The following is a 25,544-nucleotide window of genomic DNA, read 5'->3' as shown; positions in this document are numbered from 1 at the left end:
TCATGTTTTTTGTGTGTTCCACTCTGCGTGTATGATTCCCATTTAATTAATTATTATTTATTTTACTTTTTATTTATTATTACTTCATGAGTATTTATAAGAAAGTTCCTCGTATGATACTGAAGCAGATATTCGTATAGCTGCGAACTTGCATAACTTGATTTCTTTTCTTCGCAGTCGGATATAAGGTGTCAAACCTAGCAGGGCTTTAAAAACAAGAAGGTCACAATCCCGGCAGGGCTAAGGTCATAAACTCGCATAGCAAAAACTTGCATCGAATTGATTTCCAATATACCGTACAATACCCCGTCTACAAGCATATAAAGTGCGTCTGATGAAAACTAAATTATTCCAGGCGCCATTATGGAGTTTGAACAAATAAATTACAGATTCAAGCATATAAAAACAAGTATTATTGTAAGACTAATCTATTGTATTGGTATATATACGCCTAATTAGTATTAGTTAAGCTTTCATAAAAAAAACCATTATATGCTTGTAGACGGGGTTTTACGGTATCTCTTTATATGATATCACTGATAGTGCATGTGTGGTAGTTTGTTTGAGTATAAGAGAGAAAATACAGGTAGTACTAGAGAGAATCCTTTTCCAGAATATGGTTCTAAAAAGAACCGAAAAGGTTATAATCAGCTTTGTTTGTTCTACAAAGAACCATTTTATGGGTTTAATAACCTGTTATGGTTATATACCGAGCCTTTCAAAATGTTTCTTTATAAAGGATCCATTTTAAAGGGTTCTCTACAAAACCTAAACCTAAACAACTTAAAAATAGTTCTTTGTAAAACCCAGAACCATTTGTCGGGAATGTCTCTGCTCCGTGCTGACAGAAAATATTCCAAACAGTACTTTACGTTCCCAGAAAGAAAATTATTTTCCGCTGCCCTGCATTTAACTATAGGCAGGATAGGCCTACATCAGGTCCGAACGCAAATTTGGTGTCATTATGGTCCATATTACTATGGCATTTAAAAAAGGACCACTGCCTCTTCTCCTCTCGCTTTCTTCTCTTTCTAGTCTGTCTGTCTCTCCCCTCCCCAACTCTCACCTGTGCCATCTTTTGAATTATGTGGATATCTGAATTATATTGGACGTTGTATTTCCTTTACCCAGGGCAGCGGAAAATAATGTTCTTTCTGGGAACGTGAAGTGCTGTTTGGAATATTTTCTGCCAGCACGGAGCAGGAGCGCGAGTAAGAACGGGTGGGGTCCGGGGCCGAAGCCCCAGCGGGGGTCCAGGCAGGGGCCGGCCGTTGTACGAAACTACGAATTACAAGCAGGTTGCAAAAATTTATACCAAACATCTGAAAATTCAAATATGAAAAAAAAAATCAGTCAATTTGAGAAAGTACTATACGGTGTAGTACAAAACGTCATTGATGTATGTTTAAGATCTTTACACCGAAACACTTTTGGATTTGTACACGAGAACATTTGCGAATTATGAATTAAGGATAATCCTGATGAATTTATTTACGGAGTTTAGGTCTACTTTTTGAGAAAATAAGCGCCATATAAAAGGCCTGATTTTCTCGTGTGGCATGCGACTGCCAACCATGTTTTGACCTCGTTTGTTCATGCGCACATAATCGTAAGTATCACTCAATTTTGTCATGTTTTCATTTCAAATTTGTAGAGATCACATTCACAAGTTCCAGCAAACATAATTTTCAACACTAAAATGGATAATATTGTACCGATTTTGCAGCACAATTTATATGCAAAGTTGAGACTATATAGCGGATTTAGTGGTATGAACCCTTGAAAAACATGATGACAGTTAGACTCTACCGTATTTACTTTCTTGGATCAAAGCGGTGTCGTCTGGTCTGGAGCTCTTGTTGACGCAGCAGCGTTAGAGACTACAGTGGATCGAGTCATACAAAATGTAAAATCAACAAATTAAAAGGCGTCTGTTTATTTTCATATTTTGTTTACAAATATTCCTCGCGTTCAATTTTTTTGATCAGCTATGAGCTGTCCTCAAAAGCTCTCAAAGTTCGCAGAAATATATTTTATAAGACGTGGTTTTCACATAATATTTTTAGATCTGAAGGAAAATGGTATTAAATGATTAGGATATTAAAAATATTTTTACAGTCTTGTTTTGTTTTTGTTTTTGTTTTTTTCTGCGACTATGATTTTTTTTTCTGGGAACGCCGGTACCACGATACCGTGGATACCTGACGTATGGTCACGGTGTATCCCGTTGTCAAAATACCACGTACTTAAGTACAGAAATAGCGCCCTCTGTTGGGTATAATTCGCTTAAATACGTATTTTTCAATGTAGTGAAGAAATATTTGAGGTAATATAACACTATGGAATATAAAAAACTAATATTTCTAGAAGTTTTATTTCAAGGTTTTAACATTAAGGTTAATTTAAAAAAATATTTTTTTTACCGCATATTACTTCAAATATTTCATCACTGCATACATAGGGCGCTATAACTGTACTAAAGTACGTGGTATTTTAACAATGGGATACACCGTGACAATACGTATGCTGTAATACTGAATATCCATCCCAACACGGCATCTACCGTGCCAATACGGCCGTGTTGACACAATATATTACGTGCGCATATGTTTGTATCCGCTGAAAGGATCCCAGCCTTATTATACTTTTTCCAGTTTACCATTTTAACTAATAAACTGCAATATTCTTCTTAATATTAAAGATTTGTTTATATGATGAGTCTAGAGAGCAGTGAACGGCTCTTTTCAGAGTCACCAAACCTTTAAAATTAGCAGCTATGCGAAGTCTGCTTGTTTTCTGTAGACAAATGCACAACCTTTAAAAAATAGCAGATAGTCGGAATCTGCTTGTTCTTTGATGACAAGTGCCAGTCTTCAGTGAACGGCTCTTTCCAGAGTCATCAGTAGGCAAGGGGCAACCCACGTGTCTCATTCATAGGAACTTTATCTTGAAGAAGTCAAAGCTACCCCTGACGTAAGCTTTACAGTTCTAAACTTGTCCGACGGCGAACCCGCTAAAACACACTAATTGTTAAATATTGGACAATAAGATGCTTTGAACACTTGTTACAAATCGCCATTTTTTCAAACTCGTTTATTCCGAAATGCACTTTACATTTTTCTTTACAATACGCCACTATGTGACTAACCCTTCAAAAGGGTCAGCAGTTCCGCTCTACTGCTGCATATTCGATTGGCATCATCGGCATAGCGTATCTGCCAAAAAACGTTTCAAAATGTAAAACGGGGCCAAAGTTTAAAAAATCTGTCCTGTGTGGCTTTTCATCCATTTTAAGCTTGGTCCCATTCAGTAAGGTAGTAATAACATGAAGAACGATTCCTAATTTCTACATGCAACAATTAGGTTTAAGACTGAATTAAAGTTTTAACTTCAACACTACATTATTTTATATAATATATGTAGCAGGTTGACAGACAGTCAATTTACTAAGTATATATACTACTCTACTACTCTTTATGAACACGCAATATAATAAAACATAAACCTTCAAATGTTATTGATAATACATAGCCTACGTCATAGTGTACCGCTTTCTTAAACCTACGAGTGGATATTCATACGTAGTGGTAGATAAAATGAATTAAAGTTTTAACTTCAACACTACACTATTTGTCGCTCACCTGGGACGTTTTCACTAGTCCGACTAGCGTCTTCAGCAGATGGTGATGCTGTATTGATATCTTGTCTACAATGGGGATATCTTCACTGATGACGTCATATGATTGACAGAATGACGTCATAGGATGTTACGATTTAGCGCCCCCGGGCATCAGCTAGTTATCCCAAATAGGATCTATTTCTAGTCCTTGGTCACGATTTAGTCTTGGGTTTTGAGTCCTTGTTTGTATGGCTTCAAGAACTCTCCGGGAAAATTCTTTTTGCTTTTTTTCAAGCACCTTGACGTTTTCCCAATCAATCTGGTGACCTTTAGATCTCACTACATGGTCTCTAACCGCTGATTTAGAGCTGCCAGCAGTGGACTTGTGTTCACTAAGCCTTTTCTCAAGCTTCCTGGCACAATCAGCACAGTCAAGTTGATACACAATCCCAGATTGTTTAACAGGTTCTGCCTTGTCTTTAGGGGCTACAAGCGCACTCCTCAGTGTATTTTGGGATTTGAAGGTAGTTGAAACTCCCGCAGTCCTGAACGCTCTGCGTAGCTTCTCTGAGAGACCTTCTATGTATGGTAGGGTGACAAATCCTTTGTTAGCTGTTTCTGTGTCTCGGTTCTGAGAAGAACTGTCTTTTTCTTTGGGCTGACCACGAAAGAAAGTCCAGTCTTGGTAGCCGCAGTTCTTTAACGCGTTCTTCACATGAGCTATTTACTCTGCTTTATCTGCCGGGTCTGTGACGACGGTTTCCGCACGGTGGAGAAGCGTTCTAACAACACTGAGCTTGTGCTCAAGTGGATGATGAGAGGAAAAGTTCAGATATTGTTCTGTGTGGGTAGATTTTCTATAAACCTTGACTTTAAGAGTTCCGTCTGGCTGGCGACAAACCAAAGTGTCAAGGAAAGGAAGTTTACCGTTTTCTTCTTCCTCACGCGTAAATTTGATGTTAGGATCAATGTTATTGATATGATCGGTAAATTCCTCGATATGCACAGTTTTTATGACCACAAAGGTATCATCCACACATCTTTTCCAAACACGCGGCGGTGGAGGGGGGGGGGGCAGATGTTAATGCCTGACTTTCGAAATATTCCATATACTCATCAGCGGAAAGCGGACTGCAAGAACTTCCCATGGCACATCCATAGCGCTGAAGATAAAAGGTCTCACGAAACACGCAATACGAGCTGTCAAGACAAAAGCTCAGACAGTCAAGCACTTGCTCAGGCTCAAGATTTTCAGCCTCAACTTTCTTCCAGCTGGTATCATTCCTTAAAAGTTCACCGACGACTTCAAGTGTCTTGTCAACAGGGATGGAAGTGAAAAGCGCTGACACATCAAATGATACAAGTGATTCATCCGATTCCAACTTCAAATCGCGAATATTTTCCACAAACGATTGAGTGTTGGTAATATGGTGATCAGCACCGGCATTCTGGATTTTAATTAAACCATAAAATTTCGGTACATCACACACGGTGGGATACAACTTCCAATAAGTTCTAGAGTCAATGGCACCTTTCTCCTTGAGATCTTTCAATAATTTGATGAGTTTGGTTTGATATTTCTGCGTAAGATCTTTCTTTAGCTTTTCATAAACATTCTCATCTTGCAGAAGAGCGTTAGCTTTCTCCTCATACACTGTTGCATCATTAACACAAGTGGCCCTGCCTTTGTCAACAGGCACAATAATAATAGCAGTGTCCTTTTTAAGCTTATCTAGAGCAAGTCTTTCGTCTTTTGTGATGTTACTAGTCGGGGGTTTAGTAGTCTTGATTGCATTAACTACACGACCACGAAGTTCGGCTGCTTTATCACCGGGTATATCCTTACACTCTGTTTCAGTAGAAGCCACGATGTCTTTAACTGGGAATTTATTGCTACTTACAGAGTAATTCAGTCCACGTTGCAACAGCGAAACTTCCGCTTCAGTCAGAGACCGCGAGGACAAATTCACTACCCACTTATCGCGAGCACCACCATCCGATTTATCACACTTTCTAGCCGAAATATCAGCTGTTTCCTTCTCCGGGATCCGATACCAAATGTTTATGCTTCCGAATTTGACGCGTTTTCACCTCCTCATGTTCGCGACCTTCGACCTGATTGATGAACTCGGTCACTTTCCTCCACGCTACTTCCGGTAATTCCCCGCGAAGTTTACCTTCAACAATACGATGTTTTTCCTTCAAAATATACAATGTAAAGTTGGTCTGACGAATACGCTCGTTAAGTAATGATCTTTGTGCCCGCTTAATGATATTATCTGCACGATATCCTTTCACTACAGATGATGGTAAACGTAGATATGTAGGTGTTACGTGGCTATTAATACAAGTCAGATTAAAACTCAGATGATTTCTAAATCGCGTTAATTTGAGTGATGTTTTCTCAAGTTCTCGTAGTAGACGAAGGCAATGACTGCCAATTTCGTGCAAAATATACGAGTGGAAATTCATAAGTAGTGGTAGATAAAATGAATTAAAGTTTTAACTTCAACACTACACTATTTTTCGCTCACCTCACGTTTTTACTAGTCCGACTAACGTCTTCAGCAAAAATAATTTTCCCGGAGAGTTCTGGAAGCCATACAAATAAGGACTCAAAAACCAAGACTAAATCGTGACCAAAGACTAGAAATATATCATATTTGGGGTAACTTGCTGATGCCCTTGGGGTGGGGGGGGGGGGCGCTACATCGTAACATCCTATGACGTCATTTTGTCAATCATATGACGTCCTCAGTGAGAGATATCCCGATTGTAGACAAGATATCAACACATCATCACCATCTGCTGAAGACGCTAGTCGGACTAATGAAAACGTTCCAGGTGATCGAAAAATCCATGGATCAATTAATTTATTTGCACTTTGTTCAATTATATTTTTCTTCTATCTATAAATATCATCCATTAAATACTTTTATTACTTTAATTTAATTTATTTATACTTCATATTTATTATTGATTTACTACTATTATTATTCTTATATCATTTTCAACTCTAGACATGATATATTGCGTGCTCCAGTTCTATATGTTCATGATTGAGTGAACGGGTGAATCTTTTTCTTCTGTTCATCATTGCTCTTTTTTATGCTCGCTTACTGCTTCGTGCATCATGCATCGATTATGACTCGTCGTCACAACGAATTCGCCCGGAACAAGGATCGAAAAGAAAGACATAGAGATAGATATGTTGCGGTCTTGTAAGACCGCGAAGTCCAGTCGTGACCTTGAAATGACCTCTGTTGACCTTGAAATGGCTTTGGTCAAAATTGTCTTTTTGTGAAAAAAATATAGGCACTAAGTTTAATGACAATATAATAAAAACAATTTGATCTTGACTTGACCTCTGATGACCTTAAAATGACCTCCATCGTGTTTTGAATCATATCAACATCACATAATACTAATTTCATTCAAATTGGATAAACTTTTAGAAAATTCCCCCAAAACAGACCCCTCCCCGTGTTTAAGCCAACCGTAGCCCTATGCACATGATGCCGTTGTTCTGATAATCACAGCACTTAATATGCAGCAAAAGGGAATTTCAAAGTTGTTTTCAGTAATAAACTATGTTTGACTCCTACATGATCTTGAACTCAAAATCTGTTACAATATAGACACCAGCTAATGTCAATGCTTATGTGTCAGTCGCACCTCTGTATACCATGTAATCTGCAGGAAAAGAAGCATTTTGGAGCTCTTTGTTATGTACTGGAATTACACCCTTAATGACCTTTGACCTCAAATCTGTGCTTACCCTATGGGCTCCGGCTATAGCCAAATCTCAATCCCATAAGCAAAACACTTTGACAGCTGTTTAACATGTTTAAAACAATGAAAAGGTAAGGCGAAAAATGACGTTGCATGAACTTCTGTCCCCCGTCCAAAAATAAAATTCAACGGCAAATTTGCCGTAACACGACTCGATCTTGCCTAAAACGCCTCTTCGCAAGATGATTTTTGGACGGCATTTTCCACACACAAATGAATAGGTAATCTTCCCGTTCGAATCCGCGTCGGAAAAAAAAATCGAAATTTATTCACTTCTTCTGGTCTATACTAGGTCAAATTGTAATATAACCCCCAAAATAGATTTTATTACATGTCGGACTCTTCTTGCTCTATTAGGATACTTTGATTCGCTTTATAACAAGGCAAACACAACATTTTTCTGCATTGTCATTGTGGAACGTCATTTTTTGCTACCAACCGCAACGTAATCGCCTTACGGTAATTCCATTAATTTACCAAGTCACAATAGATTTCACCCTCTAGAGGGCACACGAACCTATTTTTGACTAATGTAGTTTGCCGTTGGCGTTCCTGTATCACGTTTCACGTAAATTTCGCAATCTCTCTATTGTTATTAAAATGTTTTATACTGCTCATTTGGGACTGGTGAATGTTGCGTCAAAACACAGTAACAGCTGGTATTTAACATGACTTAAGTGCCATGGTTTAGGTAACTCTTATTAATTAATTTGCAGACACTACGCTACAATAGAGAAAATGAAACATCATGACACATGTTGCTGTGATGAACCAGAAGTCAACGAAAGAAATACGTTTATTTCACTTTATATTTACAAACAAATATTACGGTTTACAATAGGTATGTTTTTATTTGATTAATTAAAACATCTAATTGTACATATTTTGATGATCTATGTAACTTGCACAAAGAAATATTTAGCAATATTTAAACATTTATTCATTAGTATCTACACATATGGGTTATTGCTCTGGGTTTTACGTGAAACCCAGGGTACCAACAACCCATATGTGTTGATACCAATGTTTGTTCGATCTATCTAAATATTGAGCACTCTTTCAACTGTGCATTGAGCTAATATTGGATTAAAACTGGTTATCAATAAATTTCTCAAAATCATGTTCTTGGCATAAGTGTTTCAAATTATTATCAGTTTGTAAAAATGGTCTTGATCTCAGCCGGTTTGTGCTTCTTGTTTTGTAACCGAGATGAACACCTGTTTGAACGCGCAACCCGCGGTACGTGCGTTCAAACAGGTGTTCATCTCGGTTACAAAACGAAGGAGCACTAAACCGGCTGAGAACAAGACCAACGCTTGTACTCGTCACAGGAGGCTGCAGGGAGGTGGCAAACAAGAAATTTAATGCTCTCTAGATCTTGTGTATATTTTACTGTAGCATGCTTTTGATTTTGAGTACAACACCTTGCCGTAGCCTTATTATAATGATTTCTTACAAACAGAATCGATCATATTAATAGTTAGACTTTCATTCGTATGTTCAATATCCTTGTAAAATGGGCAAATTGTATGCATTTTCTACGTTGTCCGTGCAGTCATTACATACGTACAGAATCTTAAATACTGGCTAAATACATGACCTCGCTCCGTCACATGGGATCGGTTTTGAATAGATAGACGGGCGTCCGATCACGGCGTTTGGAAATCGCAACCTCTCTACCATTTGACTCATAACGTCACACCAAACACAAACACCGTTTTACATTTACAAAGGTTACCAGAAAACGTTAAAATGTCGACTCTAGCAAAAGTTATAAAACTTTTCACAATGTTTTTAAAAAGTTCATGAAGTTATTTGAAAGTTGACGACGTATTATTTATCATTTGGCAGGTAATGTTTAAAAATGGCATTTAGACAACCTTGTTTTAACATTTTTTTGGTTTTTTTTAAAACATTTTCCTAATCTTTTTTAGACTCGGCATTTATATCATTTAAAACATCACATTTTAAATGTACATACCAGCAAATGTAGAACGTTTTCGTAAGATTTTCAAATGGGCACATAACAGTTAAAAGAAAAAGTTTAAATGTGTCGTTATAAAGGTTATAAGACGTTTTAAGAACATTTGCAAAACATATTCAAATGTTGCCACAAAACGTTTGCAACTAATGTAATTTAAATGTTGCTGAAATGGTTTCCCTCAAATTGATTGGCAATGGTATTTTACAGTAACATGTTGTCAAGTTTTATTACGTTTTAATGATCTTATATAATCAACATTATAATGTTATTGTAACTGTTCTTTTTGTTACAATATTATAAAAGTATATATTACCGTATTGTAAACGTATGATCGTACTTGGATGAGTCACACCTCTTGGTGACAGTGTCTTGATGCATCTGACTCTTCCTGGCTAGCCCATTGGGTCTAGTTAAATTTTGTTTTCTAATGTATGTATTGTGAAATTTTACTTTGCTTTTTGATGTATTTCTTTCGTAACTTGTTTGGCTTTATTTATTTCTACAACATTACGCGTGATGTACATCGATTGCATACATTGAAAGCATACTATAATTTAACAATTGCATACATTGAAAGCATACTATAATTTAATATTATAAATATTTAATTTTGTTACAATTTATTTAACAATAGAGAGACTAAATATTGTCATATATTTAATTTACATAAATCTTAACCGTTGGTAAAATTATTGCTAATTGTTAACAAGATTGACTAAATTAGAAAGACTCCACGTTTGAAACATATAATTGTTTAATGTTTTGAGTGTTTAATATAATGGTACTATTATTATTATTATTATTATTATTATTATTATTATTATTATTATTATTATTATTAGTAGTAGTAGTAGTAGTAGTAGTAGTAGTAGTAGTAGTAGTAGTAGTATAATTTTAATTTTAATTATTATTATTATTATTATTAGTAGTAGTAGTAGTAGTAGTAGTAGTAGTAGTAGTAGTAGTAGTAGTAGTGTTATTATTATATTATTATTATTATTATTATTATTATTATTATTATTATTATTATTATTATTATTATCATTATTATTATTATTATTATTATTATTATTATTATTATTATTATTATTATTATTATTATTATTATTATTATTATTATTATTATTATTATTATTATTATTATTCAAAATAATAAGGCTATACCTCTGTATCTTTGAATCATTTTACTTACACCATTAAGTTATATGATTATCAAGGCACCATGTAAAATCCACGTGTAAAATGCCCAATATCATTTATATAGTACTCTTATATCCGTTTAAAAATATATGATTATACAATTTTAGATATATATATATAGTAACAATTAAGTCATATATTTGTTTTTCTTCTAAAACTATGCATATTTAGGCGAAAGCGCGTGGTGCTGCAAGTATAATCGTCGTGTGCTTCACATATTGTCGTATCTCAAAAGGCTGCCTTGTGTGATTTTTATTATCATTGCTGTATTTCATATTGATATTTATATTTCAGCAAGCTTCTTTCTCTTATGAATGGACGTGGTATTATAATATTGTGATAATAACTCAAAGTTAATATAAAACGTTTATTTTACAGTGTATCTCATCACCATTAGATGACAATAATAAAAACAAATCACACAAGGCAGGCTTGTAAGATACGATAGTATGTGAGGCCGACGATGCAATGTGAAAATTGTACAATTTTAATACAAATTTATAATTTTAAGGCACTGATGCTAAATAATGACCACAATAAAATAATCTCAAAATAGCTATCATCGGTAAGGATGGTGGGGGGGTCACTCATTACAAAGGGTGGCGGGGATGTGCAGTCAAATTTCCATCTTTCAACATTCTCTCACCCAATGACCTATTTGTTTGTTTTGGTGATCCCATTTAAAAAAAAAAAAATTTCAAGTTCACAAAATATCATTATTTGTCTTTAAAAAAAATATATTGATGATTTTTTGGTTTTTGGTTTTGTCGACTTTTATATTTGACCCCTTCCTTAAGGTCTCCACACCCAATGACCGCTTTTTGGTTTAAAACCTTTCCCCCAAACAATCCTAGATTCGAACTGGTGTTCCACATTCTTTCCCCTTCCCATGTCGAGTGCCCCCCCCCCCAGGAATGGTATAATCGTCTAATACTTCAATTCTTCCAGCGTTTTGCATGTGATAAATGTTTACAAATCGTCGGGTGCATTACACAGTGACGGATGTTAAACACAATGTGTATTACATAGTGACGAATGTTGATCGCAAATTTATCAAAAACTGGGCATCGGGAAAACGTTGAGAAGGTAAATTGTATTGACCATAGATTATAAACTTGCCATTAATGTTCATGTGACTATTAAAAGTAAACCATTGAAAGATATTTCCAAAACGTTAAAATGTATTAAAATCGTACATTCCATAATGTAATTGATTGCCAAAGTTATCCGTCACTATGTCTTGCGCATTTTTTTTTAAACTCAACATCCGTCACTATGGATATTCTGTAAAGTGCAGATCCGTCACTATGTAATGCACCCGACGAAATAGGGGTATTTATTAATGTCACACTATACCAGTGATTTCTTAAAAACACTATTAAGCTTATATAATTACAATATATTTCACTGTTAACAAATTTCACAAGTTTACAAAGCTATAACCGTAAGTCTTATCAGTACCAGGGACTGCAAACGTTAACACATTTGATATGATCTTCAATAATGAATACCTGAGCGCAAGAAGACCGTAAGTCCACTTGGCCCCTCAACATGTATAGGCCTACATTAAAGTTACATATAGTTTCTTAGGGTTTTATAATGTTTAATACATGTTCCAGGGTAAAAACATCATGAAAGGTTGTGAAAGATTTGTTTTGGCCCCTGAACATGTATAAAACATTACCAAACTATACGAAACTATACGCAACTTTAGTGTATACATGTTGAGGGGCCAAGTGGACGTACGGTCTTCTTGCGCTCAGGTCTTCAATATCTCTTTGTCAGTAGTATGTTTGCAGTAAGTTCATATAGGAAATAATTAAAACAAAGTATTGATTGATTGATTTTATATTATGGACATCAAAACATAGAGAATATCAATACCTAAAATTCGGCGAAACATGATTTTTAATAAACCATTCCTGAACAATTAGGAGATAATTAAATCTGGTCAGATGGAATCACCGACGTTTCGGGCAAAACCTTTGGCCTTCAGTTGGGTGGATGATTTTGGGTCATCCGAGGTCAATCGATGAGGAAGTTGCTTTATGACCCGATCGATTGACCTCGGATGACCCTAAATCATCCACCCAGCTGAAGGTCAAAGGTTTAGGCCGAAACGTCGGTGATTCCATCTGACCAAAAGTGAGTTTTTTCTGGTTGACCAGATTTAATTATCTACTAATTTATCAAATCCCAGATGACTGAAAGTATACACAGTGTTATTCCTGAACAAGTTCAAGGATAAAATATTCAAAGAGCACTCTATTACACACGTACTTCAGGTTTTGGAAAAAATATCATCTATAACTTTGGTTACCTATAATTAGACGTGAGTCTAGTTTAACTTACATGTTGTTTGATGAGATCATTTATTATAAAACATCATGTACAACCAAATTTTAGGCTTAAACAATTAAATGTGATATCATGCTAATGCATACAGATGCTTTTGAGTCATTCTCAACTGTAATTTCCCCTCTTTTACAAAATGATTCACTTTTATATCATTTTTATAGCTATTTCGGATATAAAATGTATCTATTAATGACAAAATTGGTGGCGCTATTTAGTTACTGGACATTACTCTTTCAAGCTTTTAGTACAAATAATTTATTGTTTGATAGAATATGTTTATAAAATATCCTTGTTGCTTGTTTCAGCTATTCCAGCTGTCTTAATGGAAGTATTAATCACCTACCCCTTGCAAATAAAGACATATGATTTAGGGTAAATAGCGCCATCTATAGTTTGCATTTATTAATAATGAAGCCAATTCTATATCAAACAACCGTACATAAACCGCATATATACCGTAAAACCTCGTCTACAAGCATATATAGTGTTTTTGAGGAAAGCTAGATTTATATGATACATGCGTAAATATGCCAATACAATAGATTGGTCTTACAATAATACTTGTTTGTATATGCATGGATCTGTAATTCATTTGCTCAAATTCCATAATAGCGCCTGGAATAATTTAGCTTTCATCAGAAGCACTCTATATGCTTGTAGACGAGGTTTTACGGTATATGACTTGAAAGATACAAAGTCATGTACAATTTTCTACAGAGTTCGACGATACTGAGTTGTGTTTACCTTGGTCGCTACTCGCGGTCAGCGAATCACTTTAAATACTGTATGTAGTATTTAGTTTGATCAGCTCGTTATAGGCGGGAAATGTTAGCCTTTTACCACTACGCCGAAAAATAGACCCACGTTAAGAGTGCTATTAGTTGACCTGTATGTTATTATTATTTTATGTGTTAAAGAAAGTAGACAAGGTAAAGGACATGGATCAATAGTTCGTGATGGTTCTGGCGAGATGTCACAAGAAAATTGTCAAAATAATATAGTTTGATATTAATCCGGGATGTTAAAAGGTTTATAGTAAAAGTTAATTTTTTATTTTATTTTATTTTGTTTTTGCCTTTGCAGTTCCTGGTACGAGGAAAGTAACATTGACCTACAAATTACTTTCAAACTTACACTGTACATAATTATTAAAACATGTATTACATATACATGTTATAATAGTTTATATATTTATATTTGTTGTGTGCAAATTTAACCTTTTACCATGCAGTTGTCTTCAATCCTAGTTTACTATTTGTACACGGCACGCGTGAGATCCGCTTCAATGCGCACTTTAGAGATGCGTATCAATGTGGCTTTTCTTGCGCTCGCAGACGACACCGCGGCATGAGAGCCCTACACGCACACGCACTCTAATTATTGAAGCGGATCACAGGAATGCACATTATTAAGCTTACCCGCAGAACTGTTATTTGTGAATCCCCGGTTATGAATTAATTAACTCTTTGCTGAAAAAAAAACATCGTAAATATTTTCCCCGACAACTGCATGGTTTTGGTGAGACATTCAATAATAAATATTTTGCAAAACACATTGGGAATATACATTGAAATAATCACGTGTTTTTTTTCTTTTTTCTACAAGACTGTGCACTACTACTTTTTCTAATTGATATGCAGATTTAACATCGCTGTTTGGTCCATTTACACGTAGGATTTTCAGCATCTTTATCCACAAAAGAACAATGATGGCGCTAGTTATATTAGATAATAAATAAGAAGATGCATGATTGTATATCATGAAACAAATAAATATGAACCAGAATTATTATCATATTTTACTTTCATAATTGCTATGAAAGTATAAATCACCTCAATGTTTACAAAATATGTAGTCTAAAAAAGTAAAGAGGCAAATAAAATGAACAAAATGTATTATACGTAGCTCCAAAATATTAATTTAGATGGAATTGATAACTTTTAATATTGTGAAATACTATTTTTTTTAAATTGATAACGTACATTAATACAACCAAACAGTGGTGTCAAATGATCGCAAATGGCAGCGCTACAGAATGGTTATGTTTTTTACAATTTTTTTTTCTGGTTTAAAACGCGAAAACGGTTGTTAAAAGAACTTGAACTGGCCTTAAAAAAGTTTTTGGCAAGAATTGGCTTTTTCTCTCTCTCTTCCTTCTTCTAAGATACTTTTGATTTTCTCGACAAAATATAATATTCTGCTACATAAAAATGACTTAGTGTACTCGGCACAAAATACACTTCATAATTACAGCATGACAACAAGCAAAGCAATTTGTTAGCTGAAGACTTCCGTGGAAAAGGTGTATAATTGGTAGCAACATTCAGGTGTAAGAAACATAGTAGACCCTATCTTCGTTTTTGGGGTGTAAAGGATAAGACATTACCCTTTATTTCTTAAATAAAAGCCGCGAATCATAATCTTCACTCTTTGTGGGTGAACGTCTAAGTGACAACAGTTCATAGGTCATTTTCAATAATTTTTATGAAATGTGAATGTTCTTGACCTATATGAAAATGAAAATGAATAGATCAGACCTTTTATATTCATAAAACTTCTTCTGAACACTTAGTTATTTCTTCCACTGGAGTCATCAATTACAATTAAATTTATTGCACTAGCATTGACAACTCTGCGATCTCATGAGATAGGACCTTAAACCATGCATACTCAAACCAGTGATATTTTTCGTATTGCATAGCAAGCAGGGGATAACTAATAGCTAAATAAGTAGTGAACCGTCTTTCAAAGAGGTAAGTCGTGTTTATTTTGCTCTGAGCTTTGTTTGCTACGGAGTTCTATTTGAACTTGCCTTCAGTTTTTTACTTGAATTTTTTTTTACTACAGTATGTGGTTTTCGTTATTTGCTTTTATATTTTAGTGTCTGTCCCTGAAGAAGAGCAGTTCATCTGCTCGAAACGTGGCTTGTATTTTTGTTAACTTTGTCTACCATCCCCGTGGTTTTGGATTTTTTCTAGTGCAGACGTAACAGTGTATGTACACCATTCTGGTTTACATACTGCATTAGTTTTTATCTTGTCTTTGTTCCCCACACCAAGTTGGTATACCTGGCTCGAATCTTTTTGTTTTTATATATTCTAGGAATCCTCTTGTATCATCCTTTGATCCTTGGTGTGTTTTATACCGTGTCCGTTGGAGGCACCATTACCTACTTTGTAATAATTAAAAGTAAATGTAAAATTGTGTAGGCCTATATAATAAAAGTATACATACTGACCGGTATGTGTAACTCAACATAGCTGTTTAATCCTACTTCATGACCTGCAAACGGTATATTTGAGTGATGTGGAGAATAATATTGACTATTATCAGATGGGTAAAAACCAGTAAATGCGTACCATTTAAAAAATTAGACTTTAGTCTAAGCTTCCAGAAAAGGAAGTTTTATAATTTATTATGTTAATATTATGCAAATTTGCTCATGCATAATTTATAAGTGCATCAATTTTGCATTTTAATCTTGTTTTAAATAAACCAATCTGTTCCTACGTAGAATTGCAGAAGGAAATAGTTGGTTTGGGGAAATTATGCAATTTTATTGTTATTTTGTTAGAGCAAATTATGGCCTAAAAATGCTATACAAAGGCCAGTTTCCAACAATCGAAAAATGTATTCATTAAAATTAAGGAATATTGCAAGAAGTTCTAGGGGTCATTTATGATTCACCAACAGAGATTAATGTCTATTGTTAAAAGTAGATTACCCAGGCAAATTCGCTACTGGTTGCTATGCAAATCAGGCCATGAATATGGCATGTTCATGGCATGAACAAGGCAAGAAATTCTGATTCTTTTGTTTTGTATATGGCATGAAAATTCTCTCTCAAGAATTCATGGGTGGTTAATTAGGAATTAAGAAATGTATGGGCATGGAAGTAGAGAAAATTTGACATTGACCGCGATTCATGCCCATGAGTTACCAAAGAACATGCCCTGAACATGTCAAGGCTCTGACTAAACGCATGACAAAAACAAACAAACAAAACAAAACATGCAAGGGCATGAATATTCATGTGTGAGCATGAACAACCCATCAACATTTCCCAAATCCACGAAAATTCATGCCCGTTGCTAGCGAAAATAGGGCATGTTCTTGGCATGTTCATGGGTATGACGCATGCCTAAATTTTCGCCTGGTTTTATTTTTTAGTGAATCTACTTGTTTCCAGGGTATTCTTTTTATGACAACATTAATTCTCTCACTGCCCAATACTTTTAATTGGCTCTTTGAATGTTGCGATGCTTAATATGACACCTTCGACATGACAAGGCACGCAATAAGGACAGTAAAACCTCGCATCATGTGCACGCCCGAATTTTTCAGCTGTTCTCTTTCCTTGTGGTTACAACCCGAATCCTGGCAACAACTAACGCACTTGGTGATATTGCCTTCAGCTATTGTCTGGCACAGGTACGGCATATCATCACTTTGACACTCTTGGCGCGGAAAGCAGCCACGTGACATGTTGTGGAACTTGCCATGTTGCTCGTAAACAACGGCCTGCGTAGTTAAGAAAGATGATAAAGAAAAATGAAATTGTAAGCGGTAAGGCCTATACACTTATCCGATTTGCACGAAATAAATTGGTCCCTCGGTCCAATAGCTCATGAAAACACTGCCCTGTGGGCCCAGAGGACATATCACCAATGTCAGCCAGATTGACTCAATGCTATCACCAATCCATATCGTTACCTTTTTTGTTCAGCTTATATATTACCGTATATATTATGTCCAAGTCTGAAGTCCTAAAAGTGTTATAAATGCGAACCCGTGTAATGAATAAGTTCACTTTTGACATTGGACGAAAATGGTCAAAAAAGGGGGTTTAAAGTCTAAAACGATTATAGGGAAGCAAGGAGAGGACATGATGTCATACAGGTAGAAGCTCCTCCTTGGTCACCCCATCCATACCACTTATACTATAGCTACGCCACTGGGCCATTTTAGCAACTTACCCCACATCTGACCTGATCTTCACTGCACTCTTCAACTTCATGTGTTTTAGCATCTTGCGCTTCTGTACATGGGTTGCACTTGTTTGACGCGCTGCAACTGTAACAACTTAAAGGCTAGAGAGAAAGAACAAAAATCATAATTATATCCTGATATTAGGTTATCGGATCACTGGGTTAGGACGAATTCCATGAAGTATGTAATGATACTCTAACTCTGCATCTGCTACAGCGTAAACACAAAGGCACGTAACGCCATGCGATATGGTCGTTCTCATGAATATAAATGCGAGAATCCTAATCCAATGTAAAGCACGCGCACATTTACAGCTGGTACCGGATCTGTTCACTCTATTATAATGTATTATTTCGCAATGCGTTATAACATGGTAACAATAATTCCCAACCATGATGCAGTCATGTCTACAGTAGAATTCATCTCGACCTTTGCAGGACTTAAACCCCATTAAAAGCTATTAAACCAAGATAACACTCATTGAAGCAGCTCAACTGATTAAATCAGATCTTCTCTGGTTGTGCACAAGTGTCTGTTTTACATGTGCGACATCGCAATAAAGCTGGTACTATAGCTTCAGTTGGGTAACCGATTATAAAGGAAACGAAAGGAAACAATGGTATGTGTACCTTTGTTCACGAAATGAGACAATGACCTGCTTTTTGTTAACCAGCATTCTTCAAAATGAGCAACATAATGATTGTTGACTTAACACGGTTTGGAAATAATTTCTTCATATTTTTGGTGTTATCTGTCGTTTACATATCCTTCCTAAAACACAGAAGTGCGACCCTCTCCAAACATCTAAATTAGCTAAAAATTTAGGACATGTTACAAAACTATATTTTCGAGAACCTATTTAGAATAGTTTAAATGTAGCTTGTACCGTTTTTTGTGGCAACCTTCAGAACGGAGCGGTCCGTTACCAATATAGCTCAATATTTTCGGTCAAATCTCCATTCAATTAACACGGGGAGTTGGCTAGCTATGAGCTAGCTATGCTTTGCCCTCACTCATATTCTACGCAAGTGCGACCCCTTCTGAACATCTAACCTAACTGTAATTTTAGGTCATGTTAGAGAAATATATTTGCTAGAAGTTTGGAGAATAGTTAAAATATTGGCCGGTTATTTTTCACACAGTGATGTTAACTAGGCAATGCCCATATACCTATAACATACACTGTTTGTAGAGGTCACGCGTCAATGGTGAGAGCACTGTGTATTGTGTATAGGAAAACGGACAGTAACTGCAGCATGCTGCAACGTAAATTACTGTGTATTTATAAGAGTTTGTTTCCAAAAGGCATTAAATCCAAAGGCTGCTTTGTGGAATATTTTATTTGAAGATATTCCTAAAAGTAAGTGACAGTAACATTGCCAATCTAATAACATTGGAGCAGTAGAATAGTAATAACATGTTTTTTGTTATATTTAATAAAAATAATTGCAAATCTGTATAACCACACGTGCGAAAAAGAAAACAATAAATGTTAAAGAAAATATTTGTGTTTGGTTCCAAAAGGCATTAAGTCCAATGAATTCCAATGGCAACCATTTTTAAGGGGACAAACTTATATTGAAAACAGTTAGAGAATAATCTAGAGTTACAAATATATCCATTCCGATCGTTTAATGTAATTTATACTTTAAAAAATGTAAAAATATACCAGAAAATGTGACACAAGGCAACTATTGGACTTAATGCCTTTTGGAGAGAAACTCTATAATTTGACTGGGCGTGGGTTCCTTTTCTCAGAGTAGTGGCCCATATTAATAAGTATTTTGTTTAATGTCAATTCATATTTCACGAGACAAACGGAAATAAAAAGTTATTTTCGTAACATTTGTTTAGTGTGCGCTATTTAAAATTCGGCTGCACCATCAGAATTTTCCATCGAAGTCATAATTATTATAATACTACATTCAGAATCAAAGCGAATCAGCAGAAAAAAAAAACTCGCAATAACACATTGTTTTACCCGTTCGCTTGTTTTGGGCAATACAAATCAAAGTCTAATGCCGAAAAAGCTCCTTAAAAAGGAAAATCTTCGTTTTTTGTTTTTTCATTGACTCTATAAGATATTAGGGTGCAAGATCTTTTTTTTTTTCTTCTTTTTTTCGATTTTGTAAACCAAATGTGGCTTATTATTCAGAGAGTCAAAGATGTGCAATGGCGGCTCGCAAAACATCGGCGGCTCCTAAATCATGCATATTAAGAACAACTGAAATTCTGACGCCTCTTAGGGCGCGGGAGGTGTGTTGTAATGAAATCGGTCCATCCTTCTTTAAGCAATTAGTTTCTTGGTCTGTGAATATTCATTAAATAAGTATGAAATTAGTCCTACATTTTTTAAATATTTACTCCAAATAAATAAAGGACTTACATTTGCTGTTACTGCAGTCTTTTGCGTTACCGGATCTTCCGTAACTGTTGGATCTGTTGTTGAAAAAAACATTGTGATCGGTGGTTAGTGTATCCCTCGGGTTTTCAGTATATATGACCATGGACCATTTCCAAAAAAAAAGTAATTTGACTCACGTATTCGGGACAATTATTTGAAATAAATAGAATGGCAATATAGTACAAAATATACTAACCTGTGCATGTTACTCCATCTCCAATGTAACCGTCATTACATGTACATATGAATGAACCAACGATATTGGTGCAATTAGCATTTGCGTCGCAATGAGCAGGTCCCAGTGAGCATTCATCTATGTCTGTAAAAAGTGTATGACACAAGACATTTAACATAAAATAATGATATTGTTGATATCGATGATGACAACGACATGCCTTAACTCTAGATAAGGGTCGTAAACCCCCGATAAGGGTCGTAAACCTCAGATAAGGCATCTAAACCCAAGATAAGGCGCCTTAACCCCAGATAAGGCGTCGTAACCCCAGATAAGAGACGTACACCTCAGATAAAGCAGTCCCAACCCCAAATAAGGCGCCTTAACCCTAAATAAGGAACATAAACCTAAGAGAAGTAAACCCCAGACGGCGCTTTATCTGGGGTTTAGACTGCCATATCTGAGTTTACGTCTCTTTTCTGGGGTTGAGGCGCCTTAGCTTGGGTTTAGATGCCTTATCTGAGGTTTACGACCCTTATCTGGGGTTAACGACCCTTATCTAGAGTTAAGGCACCTTGTGTGGGGTTTAGATGCCTTATCTGGGGTTTATTTTCTTTTTTAGGGTTAAGGCGCCTTATTTGGAGTTTGGACTGCTTTATCGGGGGTCTACGTCTCTTATCTGGGGTTACGGCGCATTATCTGGAGTTTAGATGCCTTATCTGGGTTTAGACTGCGATATGCTAAGGTTATACAATTTTAGGTGAAAAACAAATTTGATCAAAAGAGAAGTAAAAATGTTTCTTGTACTCTGAAACATAATACATGAAAGCTCAGTAACACTCGAGAGATTGCGAAGAGGCGTTCACTGCTAATGCCATACGGGTTACGTATTATTACTATTATTACGACATTGTGCGGTGGAACGTCACAGTGTCGCCCACATCCAAACTAGTCTCATACACAGCAAGTTTGTGTCGGTCCTAACGCTCGTCGTTCCTAGTATGTTCGTGATAGCCGCATACAGTCTGGCCCGAGACTACATCTAAACGCAATTGCAATACGCTCATGGTGGCGCTATGCTGAGACAAATATATCTAAACATATAGGAAGCACCCATTTACAGCAGTACTCGCCGTACGCCAGAGTTTCTAGAATGCTGCTAAATAAGAAAAAATGTAATGCTAATTTATTGCACATTCTAGGGAAGCGTGGTTACCTTTTTGAAATCGCCGAGTGGGAGCGTTTGCAATGAAATATTTTTGTGTTAAAACTGAAGCATCCTATGTATAAAAGAATATATGAATATTAACTGCACATCATATGTAACGATTCGTGATACCCAAATAAATACCTAAAATGTATGCGGTTTAGGAGGCAGAGAATTTTATTTCAATTTTATATACGCCAAAATATTTTCTGTATTTAGTCAAAACTAACACTCAATTGATGGTAAAAAAATTATGTAAATTTTACGTAGGTCCCGACTAAAGATTACGGTTTCGTCTTTATGAGAATCTAATCTCCAATATCTGGAAGAAACTTTTGGGGACCTACGTTGAACTATCCTATAAATTGCAAAAATCCAGACCGTGTATACACGAAAAATGGCATGTTCCATTATGAACCACGGTATAATATAGGAGTATAACACGTGTAGCCGGAGCGGCCCAGCGAGTTCAAATCGATAATTATTTTGTGCGTGTATAGCTGCCCATTTATTGTCGGATTTCTGTATGTAGACACGCAGTTATCAACAATTGAGCGCTATTAATACACATTAATGTTTTAAACAAATAAAATTCCAAAATATGGTACGTTTTCTGTATTTGCTTGTCAGGTGGTATGTTGAAGTAATAAAGTTGCGATTATATGTTTAAATTTTCACGATGACACCAACAAGTCCTTGTGGCCGAGCGGTCTAAGGCGCTGGTGATAATTATGTCGATACGTATAGGTCTACATGTGCAGCGTGGATTCGAGCCCCGCCGGCGCCTCTGCCGAACTAAATTTTCTTTTTTGTTCAAATTTCATATTATGTTAGGGAAATGTGGCTGGGAGAATGTATGTATGGCGAAGAGTGTTGTGGCACCCTTTGATTCACCTTGGGTGCATCACACCAGAGAAGATGTGAATAGATTCTCATCTTCTCTCATCGAACCCAAGGAGGATAGATAGAAAGGAGAAGAAATATAGAAGGTAATGCTTTGTTCCTTTGATGCCGATTAGAGATTGCGACAGGCTATTCATAAAAGTGGTACAATTTTTTTTGAACAAAGGGTTCGGCCATTAAATTGGTCGCTGATCCGGTATCATATTAACGCTTAACCCAACAGGCGAGTATAAATAAGTGACCATAATACAGTCATGTGTAAGGGCAGTCATCTGTGAGGTGGTACCAATGTTCTAACGTATCCCAAATGCGCGCTTGTGCGGGTATGAAGTCTATAAAGGAGGCTTTAGTTGTCGATATAATTTTTTTTATCACCCACCTGACTTTAGGCGCTTCATTTAAATAAATTAAATGCCCCTGCTGATCGACTACACATCAGAATGTATTAGCTGCCAGGTCAAACTTTTATAGTATTCTATAATGGTAATCGCTGCGTATACATGCAAGTATAAGTATATTTCTGGGCAAAAATTATGTTATAACGTCAAATTAATGTCAGATTCGGTTTTCTTGGGGTCGACTTACCGGAAAAGTGTCTTTGTACACGATTTTAGGTACTCTGGTTCAAAACTTATTTTTTCAAGATGGCGCCGGCGGCCACCATCTTGGATTGCTGGGTAAAAATGAGGTCGTAATGTCAAAGTAATGTTAAATTTGAAATCCTTCGCCTTATCCAAAAAAGTGTCTTTGTACACGATTTTAGGTCCTCTGGTTTAAAACTTATTTTTTCAAGATGGCGCCGGCGGCCACCATCTTGGATTGCTGGGTAAAAACGAGGTCGTAATGTCAAAGTAATGTTAAATTTGAAATCCTTCGCCTTATCCAAAAGTGTCTTTGTACACGATTTTAGGTCCTCTGGTTTAAAACTAAATTTTTCAAGATGGTGCAGGCCACCATCTTGGATTTCTGGGTAAAAATGATGCGGTAATGTCAAACTAATGTCAGAATCGGAATCCTTGTACTCGACATATCAGAAAAAAATTCTTTGTGCATGATTATAGGTGCTCTGGTTCAAAACTTAAATTTTCAAAATGGTGGCGGCGGCCATTTTGGATTTTGGCCTCTAGCGAAAAATGCCGGGATTTTCGCGAGGGACATGGGGCTATTTTTTTTTCTAAATGGTCCATAGAAGTCGAATCAATCGTGAAACCTTACTAGCCAGAGAGTGGTCACCAAATTGAGGTTTTTCACCTAACTAAGACTAACCTGTACAGCTATTTTGTCCATATCCACCACTGTAACCACCATTGCATACACATTGGTAGCTGCCCCCGTCATTGTAGCAAGTAGCATTTGCGTCACAATCATGAGCAGTAGGGTCAGCACACTCATCAATATCTGTACAAAATGTATGAATGAAATAAGATTTTACCCGATATAATATTGTTAGGATAAGGTTTTGGAAACAATGCAAGTAATGTGTGTTTACATATTATGAGGTTAAAACCATATTGTAACATATGATGAGGTGGACGCCCCGAAGCTTTTCAAAGTTTATATTTTTACACGAAAGTAATGTGAATTGACAAACTAACATGCCCTCCAAATTCCAAAGCTTTAGGTGCTGAATTTGTGACAAAATCTGTGTTTTTTTCTTTATAAAATGACGTGTCCTTCGTTTTATTCACACGATCTAAATATTAGTCGAACGGCTGCACGATGTACATAACATGTACGCACATGACGTACGGCACGTTACAGGATGATGGTCATACATAACACATCAAAAGGACCGACCTCAGAACATTCGACGGAGTGGCGACATAGAAATTGGAATTAAATAGCGATTTTCATTGTTTTGCCTGATTAGTGTGGATTATAATGAAAAGAGGATATAATGACAGTAATGCAATTATATTTCTAAATTTTACAATATGGCTTAAGCTGCGTTAAAACTATGGTATTGGAGAGAATGCGACGTCTTGCGTGGTCCGTGCGTTACGCACGTTCATACTGTTCTGGTCACAGGATGTCGATATTTAACGGTCTAGGGCTTCTGCCCGGGTATTATGTATGTATTATGCCCGCCCCCACCGCCTACCACGAGCTGTGTCTGCAATAGTTATCTGTGCTGTCTATATACCACCCGAGTCACCGTACCAAGACTTGCTGATTGAACATATTTTGACAACTCTAGTTACTCTAAAGTCTCAGCACCCTGAATTGGGTATAGTCATTTTAGGTGATTTTAATAGACTCAATATTAACCCACTGTGTATAGCCCATTCATTAAAACAAGTTGTTGATAAACCAACACGTAACGATGCTATCTTGGATTTGATCATTACAAACCTTCAGAAGTACTATGGTACTCCTATTGTGAGCTCTCCAATCGGTAAAAGTGACCACAACACTGTCTACTGGTCACCAGTAGGGTATAGTAAGAACGGTAAATCTCACAAAAGAACTGTTAGGCCGTTACGTAAACAAAGTGTGCATGAGTTTGGAAGATGGATAACCAAACATTCTTGGACTGAGGTTCTGAACGCGACATCTCCTGCTGATAAATCGAATGCATTTTATGCTACTGTCCAGGAAGCAATTGATCTTCACTTCCCCTCTAAGGTTATCAAACTACATTCCGAGGATAAACCTTGGATCACTCCTGAGATTAAGAACCTAATCAGGAAACGTCAGGTAGCTTTTGCTGAGAAGGAAATGTTTCTCTGGCGCTTTCTCCGCAATAAGGTTAGTCGTGCCATCGATCAAGCGAAGAAATTTTATTACAAAGATCGCATTCAGAACCTCAAGTCAAGTGATCCATCAGGCTGGCATAAGGGAATCCAACTAATAACCAACAAATGCCAGAAAAGGCCAATTATCTCAGTCCCTGGTGTCCAGCAAAATGATGAA

At 36.2% G+C, this 25,544-nt stretch overlaps 1 protein-coding gene across 1 annotated transcript; it reads right to left on the bottom strand.

The window, feature by feature from the left end:
- Nucleotides 1–3,794: 3,794 nt before the first annotated feature.
- LOC140145189 (uncharacterized) lies at nt 3,795–23,969 on the bottom strand. The gene is made up of 5 exons (XM_072166963.1): nt 23,898–23,969; nt 17,930–18,043; nt 17,346–17,474; nt 4,852–5,655; nt 3,795–4,277 (listed from the first exon to the last, which is right to left on the bottom strand). The coding sequence occupies exons 1-5, from the start codon at nt 23,967–23,969 to the stop codon at nt 3,795–3,797; spliced, it is 1,602 nt and encodes a 533-aa protein (XP_072023064.1).
- Nucleotides 23,970–25,544: the final 1,575 nt, after the last annotated feature.

The sequence above is a fragment of the Amphiura filiformis genome, unplaced genomic scaffold (assembly GCF_039555335.1).
Source record: "Amphiura filiformis unplaced genomic scaffold, Afil_fr2py scaffold_166, whole genome shotgun sequence".
NCBI classification, from domain to species: Eukaryota; Metazoa; Echinodermata; class Ophiuroidea; order Amphilepidida; family Amphiuridae; genus Amphiura; species Amphiura filiformis.
Note: the sequence above shows the minus strand (reverse complement) of the source record. Positions and strands in the feature narration are given on the sequence as shown.

What these genes read in the sequence shown, in the direction of transcription:
- LOC140145189 (XM_072166963.1), bottom strand. Translation starts at nt 23,969, where the DNA reads ATGACGGGGGCAGCTACCAATGTGTATGCAATGGTGGTTACAGTGGTG. An exon ending in AAGGCAATATCACCAAGTGC is followed by an intron (nt 5,656 to 17,345) that starts GTTAGTTGTTGC and finishes ATCCCGGAGAAG; the next exon opens with GAAACAGCTGATATTTCGGC. An exon ending in AAAATCTTGAGCCTGAGCAA is followed by an intron (nt 4,278 to 4,851) that starts GTGCTTGACTGT and finishes TTTCGTGGTCAG; the next exon opens with CCCAAAGAAAAAGACAGTTC.